We start from the raw sequence: 12,869 nt of genomic DNA, 5'->3' as shown, positions 1-12,869 counted from the left end.
AGCTGGGCGCCGCGGGGACCCAGGGGTCTGCTCTGCACCTCCTACCCCAGAAGCTCTGCTGCTGCTCCGCTGCCCCAGAGGCGCCTGGGCTGCCTCTGCCCCTCGCTGCTGCGTTCTGCAAGGGGGTCGGAAAGGGAGCAGAAGTCCCAGAGCTGGATGAAATGCCTGGCTCCATGGCTCTGGGACTCAGTGCATGACCTTGGGTTAGCCACCTAACCTCCAGCTGCCGCAGCTCTTGGGCTTGGGAATGGCCCTGTTTTGTCAAGAACCGTGATAACTGCCAAGGAGAAGCGCTAGATAAGCACGAGGCACCGGGCTGTTGTTTTCCCCAAGTTCTGCTACAAAGCAGAGGGTGGCCTGACTCCTCCAGAGACCTGAAACCTCTGTGCCAGATTTCATCAAATCACAAGCATTTTTCTGTTAACTCAAAAATCTGAACCGTGTTGTGAAATGGGAACAGTAGAGTTCCCGCTCAGACTGTAACGTTCCAGTTATCTCTTACAGTCCTTTGGCAACCAGATTTGCTCAGCACCTGCCATCTGTGGAGTAAAATGTGGGTACTAAGCGGGTACTTTGGGTTCTCCTGCCCCCCCATCCCAGGCTGATGGGTGCAGGTAGGGGCTTAGCTGACCCCAGTGTTCCAACTCTGCGGGGGGGACTGAGAAATGCAGGTTCTGAAGCTCAAAGATTCAGGTTCCTGCTAGCAATCTGGTGGCTGCTGAAAGAAAAGAGAAGGAAAGTCACCAGCACGAGAACCCCACAGCTCTGCTGCTCTGCCCAGCATCGCTCGCTGGTGAGAGGATAGCCCGTCAGAGGGCTGATGCAGGGAGGAAACGCTCCGTGTTGGAGGCAAACGGCGAGATCCTGTTCCTAGCTCTGCCCTAATTCACAGCTTTCAGTGGGCATTGCCTTTCCTTTTGTTTTGGGGTTCGGGGTGGGGTTTTATTTTGTTGTTTTTAGCACATGCAGGTCATTAAATCCCGTTGGACTCCTTTTTTTTTTTATATTGGATGTATCCCTTCCATAAAACCAAACCTCACTCACGCTCAGCCCATGGCAGCAGTTGTAAGAGCTGAAGGAGGTAGCTTGTGCAAACATGGCAGGGAAGAGAACGCTGAGCAATTCAGAGCAGCAGGGATGGTTCAGTATCACATCCTGCACTTCTCACGCCTTGCTGTACCCAGACGTGGAAGTCAGAAAGCAAGAACCCTAGTTTTGCCCTTCTGGCATAAAGTGTTCTGCCATTGGGGCATGGTACAAGTTACATTTACTTTGGGATTTCTGGTCTGTTCCTGGAAAAGGGAGTCAATGGTGGTCCATAGAAAAGAAGCAGCTGGCACTGAGGTTTTTTGTTCAGTTAGGAGGAAGGTGAGGGAGATGTATGTGTGTCAACAGAGCTATCAAAGGAATCTATTGGATGAAATCTTTCCTGAGTTTGAAAGTTCCTTTTTTTTTTTTTTTTTTTAGGACAGAGATTAGAGCTGAGCTTGACTTTTTTCCAGTAGCTGGAAGTTTAGCGACCATGTTAGATCATTGTTGACACTGAACCTACAGCCAGCACCCAGCTCTGCCTATAAAACCTCATCGAAGTTTTTGTGATGTTCTACTCTGAATCTCTCTTCTACTATTAACATTCTTAGGACCCATTCTAACATGTTATTTAATGCTACTTGTTTGAACTCACATATACATGCAACAGTTTCTGTTGCAAGTTCTTAAATGGTTTTTAAAAAAAAAGGCGGTGAAGTTTTCGCTGGGATGAGTGTCATTGTGAGTCACATAACCACAGCTGACCAGTTTAAACATGTACATAAATAAATACATTTAAAAATGCAATACAACAAGATTTGGAGGTTTTTTTCCTTCTGATTTCCAGAGGAGTATGATCTGGAAATAACCAACAATGGTCCCATCACAACGGGAGCTCAAGCTACTCTTCACGCCAGTCTAAGCATGAAGAATGAGAGTGTTGCATCAAACTTGTATCACTTCAACTGGATTTATGCTCCTCTGATTCTGATAGAGAAATCTGAGCAGCAGTTTAACTCCGCGATTAATGTGACCGGCGAATTTCCTGGGACTTTTCCTGTATCTGTCTGGGTGACTCATAGAAACTGTTTGTTATGTCGGCCAGTTGCTAGAAACGTCACCATGCTTCAAATTACAGGTAAAATGGCTTTACAACCCCTGTGTCTTCAGGAGTTCAATACACATCAGAATGCTTGCTGACTTTGCTAGCATCAGAAACAGGAAAGCCAGGCATAAATATGACCAGCTAACAGTTTGATTTGTGCCCTTTGATTGAAGGAGGTTTTGGTCAGGCATTTGGGCCACACTGTAGTCTGCCTACCTCTACAAAGCAAGCGTGAGGCTGCCCATCTTTTCCTGCCTCTATGACCCGGAGGGCTAGAAACCAGATGCTTCAGTAGCCACAGCTCACACATCAGCATTATTCAGTGATGTCCAGGCTCCTAAACCAGTGCTTCCTGTACTGCTTCCCAGCATTTGTAGTCCTGAAGTTAGGATGGTCAGCAGAAGTGACAAGCTACTGATTTTCCCTGTTGCGTGACATAGCCAAAACTTAGGCCATCAGCCAACAGAGCCATGACATTTTCCTTTAGAGTTCTGACTGAGTGTACTGAAATTGGATGTGAAGTCATGGCTGCGTTTCCAAATATTGCTAAGTGCAATTTCAGCTTACTGGGAATATTCATATCCACATCCGTGCATTTTTTTGGCAAGATTGACCAGTGGTGCACTATGGTTAACCTAATCTCTGATACAAGGATTAACATGAAACATCACCTGACATCTTCCCCCAATCCCATCTTTCAGAAGCTAATAACCATGTCCCTCCAACCACGTGTCCCAGTACTCCCACACTGCAAAATAGACACCCAGCTCCCAGACAAAGATAAGGGCACACCTGAGGACAAAAGAGCTAACTGTAGGGCACATCTGACATTTTGGGCAATAGATATTGAGATTTTTCTTTGAGAAACGGCAAGCTTATTAAATAAGTCTTTATAAAAGTATACATGACATCTTTCCTCTCTTTAAGAACTGCTGCCTTGACGTACATCTACTCAGTCCTTTCTCACTTTGCACTGTCATATTCTCATGCCACAAGCAAAAGGAGCAGCTTTCTATAGCTGTGAAAGGTCAGAGAGCACCCCAAAGGCAGTTGCCAATAACTCATAAATTACAACTCCAGTTAGTTCTGCATTAGCAGCCCCATTCTGCAGTAGTTATTGTGATTCTTATTTGTGCATCATCAAAAGAACAGTTAGCCAAATTTGATTAATTGTTAACAGGGTAAAAGTCTGTTAGTGATAATTAATATCCCATTGATTTTATAATGACCTGATCAGTGTATCATCATAATACCTCTTTATTCATAGGTTGGAGAGGTTTTTTAGACCAGCCTTTGCCAGTCCTTGGACACACACTTGTCTGTCTCACAGACATCAAAATCAAAACTTCACCCTTTTTGTATTCACAATATCTAGCACATCTGTTATTCACAGTACTCAAATTGGCATTTCTGTGGAAGTAGCTAAAACTGAAACCCCCAAAACAGCAACATAAAACGCAAATAAAACCTGCCAACCCAAACATGAAGAGTGTGTACACTGGTGTGATTCTGAACCCCTTGATCTAGATGCTTGATGTTAATCCCAATTCTTTTCAAATCAATAGTAAAAAATTACATTGACCTCAGTCAGTCTGTGATTATTTCTCTTAGTTCTATTAGAAGCCTGTTGTACAACCCTAAATAAGTAATTCCGTCTTTCATTAACATATGTAACAACGCGGAGTAATAGATGTGAAATACACTTAGCCCCTTGGACTAGGACATAAAAAGGGGTACATGGTACATTTTAAATAACGTTTTGATGCTCAGAGCGTGCTATGAAAGTGATATATACTGTGATTCTTTCTCCACCTTGTTATACTGCAGAATTTATCACAGGGAATCTTACCATTGCCCAGATAGAAGACAGTAGATTCATCACGCATGGTTCTAGCTCCTCCACGGGCACCGTGACCCGGATTTCTTTCTGTCTTCATGACCCAAGTCATTACTTCAACTCAGCATCATTTGTCTACAGATGGGATTTTGGAGATGGGTAGGTGTGGTTACTTTGTTTGCTTTAATGAGTATTCAAGATGGCTCTGGTTCAGATGCTCATCTAGAGAAAAACCCTGATTAAGTCGTAGGAAAGAGCAGCACACACCTTTTTCCATTGGTACACTTGTTAACTAGGTGAATTATCAACACTTTAAAACAGAAGTTACTGTGTATTCACAAAATGGTGATGTTTTAAAGACCTAAAATTCTTGTTCAAATAAAGGCTTAGGTATATTTCTGTGCGTGCAATAAGCTGAACTGAACAAGTAACTTACTGTGAATTGTTATTTTAAAACTTCGTTAGACCTGCAGATGTCCATTAGCAGGATGTCGTTGTTGAATATGTGAATAATTTGTGCACTTAAGGCAAATGGAAGCAGTGTCCTGTCTTGTGGTCGGGCAGTAAGTAGTTGCTGCTACGCTCAGCTGCCCATAAACGTACCACAGCTTGGTTGAGCAGCTTCCGAAGGTGGATGGGTCTCTCCAGTAATACGGAGGTGCACATTAGACACACACGTACTGCTTACCCTAATAATAAAACGGAGGGGGGGAAAAAACAACATAGCACCGAGCTGTCAGAAACAAAACCGTGGGTAGTATCTAGCCCTTAAACCACTCTGCAGTAGGGAGGAAAAAAGACATTCAGTTATTCTCCTTCTCTGAGGATGGATATATGTCCAATACAAGTAAGTGTATGCAAATAGGAATGTAAGCTTTAGTCTTTGAATAGTACATTTTTTAATTCTTTCTCCCCCCCCACCTTAGTGCTTCAGTGCTTAGTGCTTATAGTCCACCTACTATAACAGTAGTTTTCATGATTTACCCACTATTCCTATTCCGTTTTGTTAATTCTTTAGCATTACCTTTAGTTTCTTTGACTAAAATGCATAAACATGCTCTGGGTCTTATAGTGATTGTATTTTTATCGGTAATGCCACAGACATTAATCTCTGTTGATATGGACATAAAGCAGAACTGGAATCACAGCTGACTATACCATTGTCTATAAAGAAAATATATTCAAGCTTGTTCCTTTTTAAGTCAGAAATATGCAAGGACTTAGTAAAAGACAGTTTTGATTCTAAGTCTTTTCGTGTTGCACACAGAGTTTATCAGATTACCAAGGAACCCTTTGTCTACTGTAACTGGTGTGCCGTGGGGAACCGCACCGTGCATCTGAAAGTCATAGCTGAATGGGAGCAAATTGGAAGCATTATACATGAAAGAGAAATGGTGCAGAAAACGGGTGATTTTACCACTTCTCTGGACCTGTTAGGTAATTATAAAACATTCTGCATACTCAGATAGAACTTGGTATATATGTACAGACACAATCTAGTTTCAGTGCAACTTCAGCGTTGTTTTACATGAAAGAACTGGTCAACATTATTCAAGTAATAGTTTCCATTGCAAAATGGACATTGTACTGTTCTAGTGCAGAAACAATGGGGTGAAATACATAAAATCTTGTATTTCTTCTTCATTTAGCAAAAGTTTCACTGTCTTTTGTAAAAGTCAGGTCTCACACTTAATATAAATTTTTTACTGTAACTTCTCGAGGAATTTTTTGTTTAATTTATGCTGGCTATCTCTAAAAAATAAGCTTTATGAAAGCCTCATTGATTTGACCAGCTTCTGAAGTAAATAAGCATGTAAATAAAAATGTAAAGGATTAATAAAGTAGTTGATTATATACTAAAAAGAAATCACTAAACATTCAGGAAAGTTACAACCTTACCAGCAGGATTACTTTTTGGGTGTGAGGAAACTATTATTAGAGGGACTGATGGAACTAAAATCTGAAGAGTCTATGAAAACAAACCTTCACTGGAAAACCAGTTAATTCCAAGTTTGCATGTGGAGTGTGACATGCTTGTTTTCTTCCTACCAGATGCTGTTAAAAGTATTAATGTCGTGGGCTCCAGAGAGACTCATGTAATGGAAAACTTGAGTTTATCTCTTCATATCAATGGCACGTAAGTAGAAAATACAACTTCTTCTCCCCAAAAGCATTGTCTATTTTAAGTGTTTTCCCCCACAGTTTCCTTAAAATAGTCACTTGCACCCCACTGAACTGTTTCTTCAAACAAAAGGAAATTTCCTCTGTACAAAATGCTATTGAATATTGCTTTTTTTCTGACTCGAAATACCATGAACTCTAAGAGCCTGAAAGAGCCTGCATCTTTCAGGAGAAGTAGAATCCTCCTATATACAGAAAACATTAGTTTTATATCTTTGTAAAGAAATTTATTAAAAGAGAGCTAGCCAGAGAAAGATAGTTGAAATAATTACATTTTCTAACTTCCTGTTGAATTTTTCTCCCTGATCAATTTTCTGACTGCTAAACTAAACTGTAAACTGAAAGACAGGATGTCCTGTTGGATAGCAGCCATTCCTGACTGGCACACAGGAGTAGAGGATTTGGGGAATAAGTTCAGGAGAGTTAAGATTGCCACAAGGTAAATAAGACAGAGAGGCTTCAGGCGGGGAGGATGACAGGAATGTAGGAGAGTCACGAGCACCTTGATCCTAGCACAGGCTCTCTCACATTGCAGTATTTAGAATACATGAGAGGTTTTTTTGTAGGGCAGAAGCATTTTAAATACTATTGAAACACCCAGGAAAACCAAAAAACTCCATGACTGCCGAAGTCATTTATTCTCCAGAAGGGTGGCACTTTTACATTCTGCTACAGGGAGCTGTTGAGGCTAATGCTGGATTAAAACAAAAAACCCCCAACCAAACCAAACTGAACCGAACAACCCAGAGCTGGTAGCAGGGATGTAGGATGGAGTGAGCAGCGCCCAGCAGAGTCTTTTGCCAAAGGTATAAATAGTCCCAGTAGACAAAGCAGCACGGTTTGCATTCAGAAAATGAATGGCACATTGGCAGGAGTGGAAACTGGAGATAGCATACAACTAAATATGAACAGCCAAAATCCATAACAAGCAAACCAGAGATCCTAAAAGTAGGCGTGGTTTTAGGATGGACACTGCCAGACATAACCTCCTCACCACAGGACTGAGACTGACGCAATAGGAGTTTATGATAGAGAAGCAATGACAAAGGCTTGAGAGATGGGTTATCGAAACCAAAGCTAGAAAATAAGCTAAACACATAAACATGCTGCTTTCCTTAGCAGAGATTGTTCCAAAGAGATAAGGAACAAAATACTAAGAAGATGAGGTAAAGAAAAGCTCTGTCTGTTGTCAGAATCAAAGTCCGTAGTGCATAAGGTGAGTCCAAGCTCAAGCAGCTGGAACAAGGGTCTGAAAAATGTAAATAGAAGGCATCAAGTAGACATGGTGAGAAGACATGGCCATAAAGTGGATTGCACCTAGATTGCTTGATAGCAAAAATAAACCTTTTTGTTCTTGTAAGGGAGTACTGTGATCCTTGCAACTTATTTACCTTTTCAGCTATTTCTCCATTGTACAGAGCTCATCTTGCATTCTTTCAGTTTTGGCTGTGTTGGGTTTTTATTCAGAAAAGTCTTGGGTGTGCTTCAGCAGCACAGACAGTGATCTCCACTGTGTGAAAAGGACAAAGGAAAAACAACCTACAGTCCCTTGGAAGGGCAGGAAAAAAGAGTTCCTTTAATCTTTATTGGAGAAGGATTGTAGGGTTTTCTACACTCAATGGCCGGCACAGGTACTTAGCTTTCAGCTGAAAGGCTTGTTTTTATACAGCATCACAAAACTTTCTCAAATGACAAATGCTAGAAACTAAACTATTGTTCATTTATTTACTTATCTATTGGTATTTAGATTATTTCCATTATTTTCAGAATTATTATGCTATTTTAACCAGCTCTTAGCTGAAATTTTTGCAAAGTTTTCATCTAATTTTTCTTTCTTTTCTTTTTGCTCTTGTCATTCCAGCCCGCCACTGGCATTATGCTGGCTCATAAAGGCCGAATGCATTCCACTTGAAGGTGACAAATGCCATCTGGTGGCACTTAATGGCTCCTGCTACCATCTCAGCCATATCTTCAGCCATGCTGGGCAGTATTGCCTCAGCGTCAGAGTGGAGAACAGCGTGACGATGCTGCAGACCTACCATGAAATAAAAGTGTGGCCAAAGGGTGAGGAGCAGCTAGTCTGAGCAGTGCAGAGATTCCCACCTGTCAAGGCACCGACAGACTCCAACATCTCAGGGACAGTTACTACCCTGCAGATGAGGTTTCTGGAAACTGCTGTAGACCCCTAGAAGCATAGGAAGAGAAAGGAGAGCTTATAATGTGTCTGCTATAATTGCTCTGAGCTTCTTTTAGTCTCAAGAGTGTCTTGAAGCTAATGAGTTTCCTGGGAAGGCTGAGTTACTTAAATTACATATTTTTCAGTTTAAATAGTCTGGCTCTTGTAGTTAGAGAGGATAACTAGGAAAACATACGCGTCTATAATATTCCCTTAATTAAGCAGCCTCAATTCTTTTTATTTAGTTTAGTTATGGGTTTTTTTAAGATTTTTCTAGGCCTCTATTTCATTATCGCTTTCTGTCCCCCCAAGCCAGCAATCCCTGCTGACTCCCCTGTGTATGCTCACACAAGCCCCTCTTGGGTCCCTGAATCAGCTGAGAAGGTGGTTAGATGGCCAGGGGAAGAGGACCTGACCAGAGGACAGCCTGGCTGGGACACAGAAGGGTTATCCCAGCTCACTGTGGGCCAGCACGTGTACACAGACAGGGCAGCTCGCTCCAGAAGGCACTGGTGTACCTTTGGGGCTACGTGTAGAAATCCGCTTTGCTGGAGCCTGCTAGCAGCTGTGAAGATGCTGACTGAGATTCCTCTCCTCTCGAGTATCACAGAGGTAGAAACACCCTGCAGTTAGGGCTAACATTTGTAACTGGGTGGAGTTTTTTAGGCTGTTTTAGGGAAAAGAGGAGTAAAAAAGGAAAGACCCTTACAACTTCACAACCCCGCATTCACACAAGATTTCAGAAAGGCCTGAAGTGATCTGGGCTGAAAAACTTATTCCCTGTTACACACGTCCTTTGTTCTAAAAAAATATGAAATTTCCCCTAAAACAAAATACCCTTCTCACTGTTGCCTCTCCTCTGTGTATTGTATCACTCCAGGAATGTCCCCTTGTGCTCTTTCCTAGGGATCCATCCGGCTTTCTTTGTCCTGCTCTGCCTCACTCTGGTTTCAGTGATGCTAGGACTGGTGCTGTACACGACCTTCCGAAGTAACACACAACAAAAAGATCTCGTGGAGGTATCCGGTTACTTTTACTTTGAGCTGGGAGAGTAATTAGGTACCTTTCAGCCACCTCCCTTCTTTAATCCCCAGGGAAACAGTGGGAGGGAGCATTTCCCTGGTATGTCTGATCCGTTCCATGGAAAGATCTGAACAGTGTAGGCAAACGCTTTAAGCAACAGGCATGCTTTTGGCTAGCTGTGGGGAAGTATAATTCAAGTTTCCAGGGCTATAATGAGCAGTTTGTTAATATTCCCAAGAAGGTGCTTAGATTGAAGTATCCCTTCCAGGAGATCTACCTGAGTGGTTACACAAAAGAAAGCAGGAGGTAGTGAGAGAGGATGCAGGGTGGGTATGTTACCTTAAGTGGCACTAAATTATCACCCTTTATCTCCTCAGCTCCCTTCCATCTCTGGTGTAGCTTTCACTTGCTACACAATCGTATTTGTAATAAGCACGAGCTCCTAAATCACAGGTAGCTGTCCTGGCCCTTTGGAAAGTACCTCATACCCTTTATGTCGTGGCATAATATGAATGCTGTACCTGTAGCGAGCCTGCCGGTGAGCCAGGTGCGCAGCAGGTATAACCCAGAAGTCTGTCTGGAGTTGGTGACTGCCTGAAACTGGTTGAGGACCAAGTGCCATTTCTGGCTTGAAGTGTTCTTGCTTGACTCACTTGAGGCAGTAGGATCTGAATTAAAAATTCTTTCTCTGATGTTCCTTTTCCAGGTAGCTGACTTTGACTTTTCTCCACTGTCTGATAGAAACCTGCCTTCTCATTCCGAGTCACTCTGTGGCCAAATATGTTGCAGATCATGTTTTCTTCGGTCATCTCAGGAAGCTGCCAGGGAGAGTCATGAACTTCTACGTTCTTTTTACAAGCCAGTCAAAATGTACACAGTGTGAAGAACACAACTGCACTTTGGTTACACTAATTGCCAGTTTAACTTTCTGACTTAGATGAGTTAAAAGCCCAGTGCTGCATGAATGGTTTGGTTTTGCCAGTGCAATGAGGTTAACCACTTTAAGTCCGGCACTTGAGTGTTTCATTCTCTGAACATAAAGAAAAGCAAGCCCTGAAACACAGTAAAAGCTTTGTATTTTTAAATTAGATGGGTGTATACATTTACAGCTTTAAATGCAGCGTTTTATTCTTATGAAAGATTGTTTTATGTAAAGGTTTGCTAAACTCACTACCTCTTGTAATTTCTCTGCTCCTTCTGCTGTCTGTTTCAAAGAAGAAATGCTTAAGACAAATATACCTCTCTTTCCTATGTTACAACAATATTACTGTAAATGGAAATCATCCAAAATGCCACTGAATATATATTTGTTCTAAAAAGGAACTGACCTGTCCCGGTTGAGAACAGCCCAGGTGCTTCCAATGGACCCGACTACTTAATTACGTTGTCTTTCCCTTCTGTCTTAAAAGACCCTTTTTAAACTTCACTGTTGCCTCCGGGACTGCAGTCTGCGGGACTGCAGTGGCTGCTGACCTGCTCACAGAGCGCTAGCTGCTGGCACCAGTTGGTGGGATCGCAGCACATGCTGTAGAAGACTCCACATCTCCAGCATGTTGTGAAATAGTACACCACTCTAATCCGAATAAGTAGCTTTTTTTTCTTTTTTTCCTAGGCTCTTCATTCTTTTCTTTCATACATAACTACCCAGCTAGTCACCTAAACGCCTCTTCCAAAAAATGCAACAACCAGTAGCTCAAAACCACTCAGCAAAACATACTCAACTGAAATTCATAGTCAGTGTTCAGGGCTGTATAAACTACATGCCTGTTGCAGACTCCCTTCTATCAGCCTCCTGCTCACCCAGGCTTTGTCCCCTGCTAGAACACATTTCAGAGCACCCTGGAGGCGTTTAAACAAAAGGGTCTTTGTGGCCATTTCTTTTTTTAAATGTAACACACCTTCCCCACCTCTGACTTAAAGCCTATGGGTATCATGGGCCTGGATTTTTTCAAGTATGTCATGATTTCTTAAACACACTGACTGGGAGATAATTGTCTGAATGTGAGGGGACTTACCATGAGTATTTTGGGATGCTCATCTCACATTCAACTTCTATAATTCCTCAGAGAAGCCCAGAGCTTCAGTTCAACTGTGAACTAGATACGTGACCTCAGAATGGCTTTATTAATTAACTTGATACTTTCAAAATAGAATAGGATCATCTAAAATAACAAATGCTCCAGTAAAACCAAGTTTTTCCAAATAAGTATTTTCCAAGGCAGAACATCTTTTGGCCTTTTTTCTAAAGAGAAATTGCATTTATAAACAACCTTGCTGATTAGGAGTGGTGTCCTTTGTATTCCTTCTCAGTGCCCTGGTGCCAAACCCTTATCTTCAGTCATATTGTCACTGTTAAAAATGTGCCTCTCCTTAGGCTAGCAAAGAAGCTATTGTTCTTGAGAGCTTCAGTTTTATTGCTTATTCCTGAGATCCCAACCATCTGAACCACTGCCAGAGGTACGTGAGTTGTTGTGGGATGTCAGTGTGTTCTGCAAATGGCTACATGGTCCTTGGGCACTGGAAATAACAGATTTGTGATGGGAAAAATACAGCTCACAGTGACAGTGGCCCTAGATAGATTGCACAGTGTCTCTTTGCACCAGAAGTTCAGTTTGAGCTGCTTCTTTTATTACATTTATGACGGACGTGTGACCTTTGCTGCTGTAATACACCTGAAGACAACCCCTTGGCACACTAATGGATGCGTAAAAAGCCCCTTCTTCCCTATATTGCAGTCATAGCAAACAAAAGAACTATGAGAGAGCAGACTCAGTTAAAGATACCTGAAACAAGGGCCCTTTGGGTTGGAGGAAGATCATATCAAAGGAGTAAGACCTACGTTCTACCCGGTTTCCCTTTAATACCCAGCTGATCCAAAGGGTCTTGTGGGGTGTTAGGCCATGAACATTGCTGCTTTTGGTTTGTGTCTCCATGATATCCCCAGTACATCCGAGCTGAGATACAACTGATCATGCCAAACCTGGCTGAAGTGGATAGCACCCCCCAATCAAAAAAAGAGGGACGTGGGGTTACTGATATGAAAGGCCTAAGAAAAGCCCCAATTTCCTATTGAGGAAAACAGAGCAAATGTCCTTCAGAAGAATACTGGCTCTTGTTCTCTTCCTAAAATGAACAAACGATGCCAAAGGAGTCAAATGATTCAGAAAGGTAGAAAAGATAAAGTGCTGCAAAGTGGAAAGTCAACACTACCCAATAGTGGAAGATATTATTAGGAAATTGAAAAGAATTGAGGTTAGAAAGAAAGACATCTCTTGAAAAAAATAAGCAGTGAGAAAGTACGCTTAAAAGGGCATGTCAAGAAGCAAATTAACCAAGAAAATTTAAACAACCTTAACAAATTGAGGTATAAGTATGAGAAATACTCAGACGAATATGTTCCTGAATCCAATATGAAACTGCTTCCTGCACAAAAGTCTGACGTGTGGGTTCAATAAATGCCTCTGAAATTGAAGACAAAAGGTAATTGAGCGATTCAGGATATAGCAAGGAGATTAGTG

General features: G+C 42.0%; 1 protein-coding gene across 1 annotated transcript; it reads left to right on the top strand.

The window, feature by feature from the left end:
• Positions 1-1,876: 1,876 nt before the first annotated feature.
• TMEM130 (transmembrane protein 130) lies at positions 1,877-10,633 on the top strand (the record flags this gene model as incomplete). Its single annotated transcript, XM_010156693.1, has 7 exons — positions 1,877-2,167; positions 3,962-4,130; positions 5,239-5,408; positions 6,024-6,108; positions 8,014-8,216; positions 9,235-9,347; positions 10,058-10,633. Coding segments are annotated over 7 exons (1,208 nt in total), but the record flags the coding sequence as incomplete, so codon positions are not given.
• Between the last annotated feature and the right edge of the window lie 2,236 nt (positions 10,634-12,869).

This window comes from Eurypyga helias, unplaced genomic scaffold (genome assembly GCF_000690775.1).
Source record: "Eurypyga helias isolate BGI_N326 unplaced genomic scaffold, ASM69077v1 scaffold23838, whole genome shotgun sequence".
Lineage (NCBI taxonomy): Eukaryota > Metazoa > Chordata > Aves > Eurypygiformes > Eurypygidae > Eurypyga > Eurypyga helias.
This window is presented reverse-complemented; position numbering and strand designations above follow the sequence as displayed.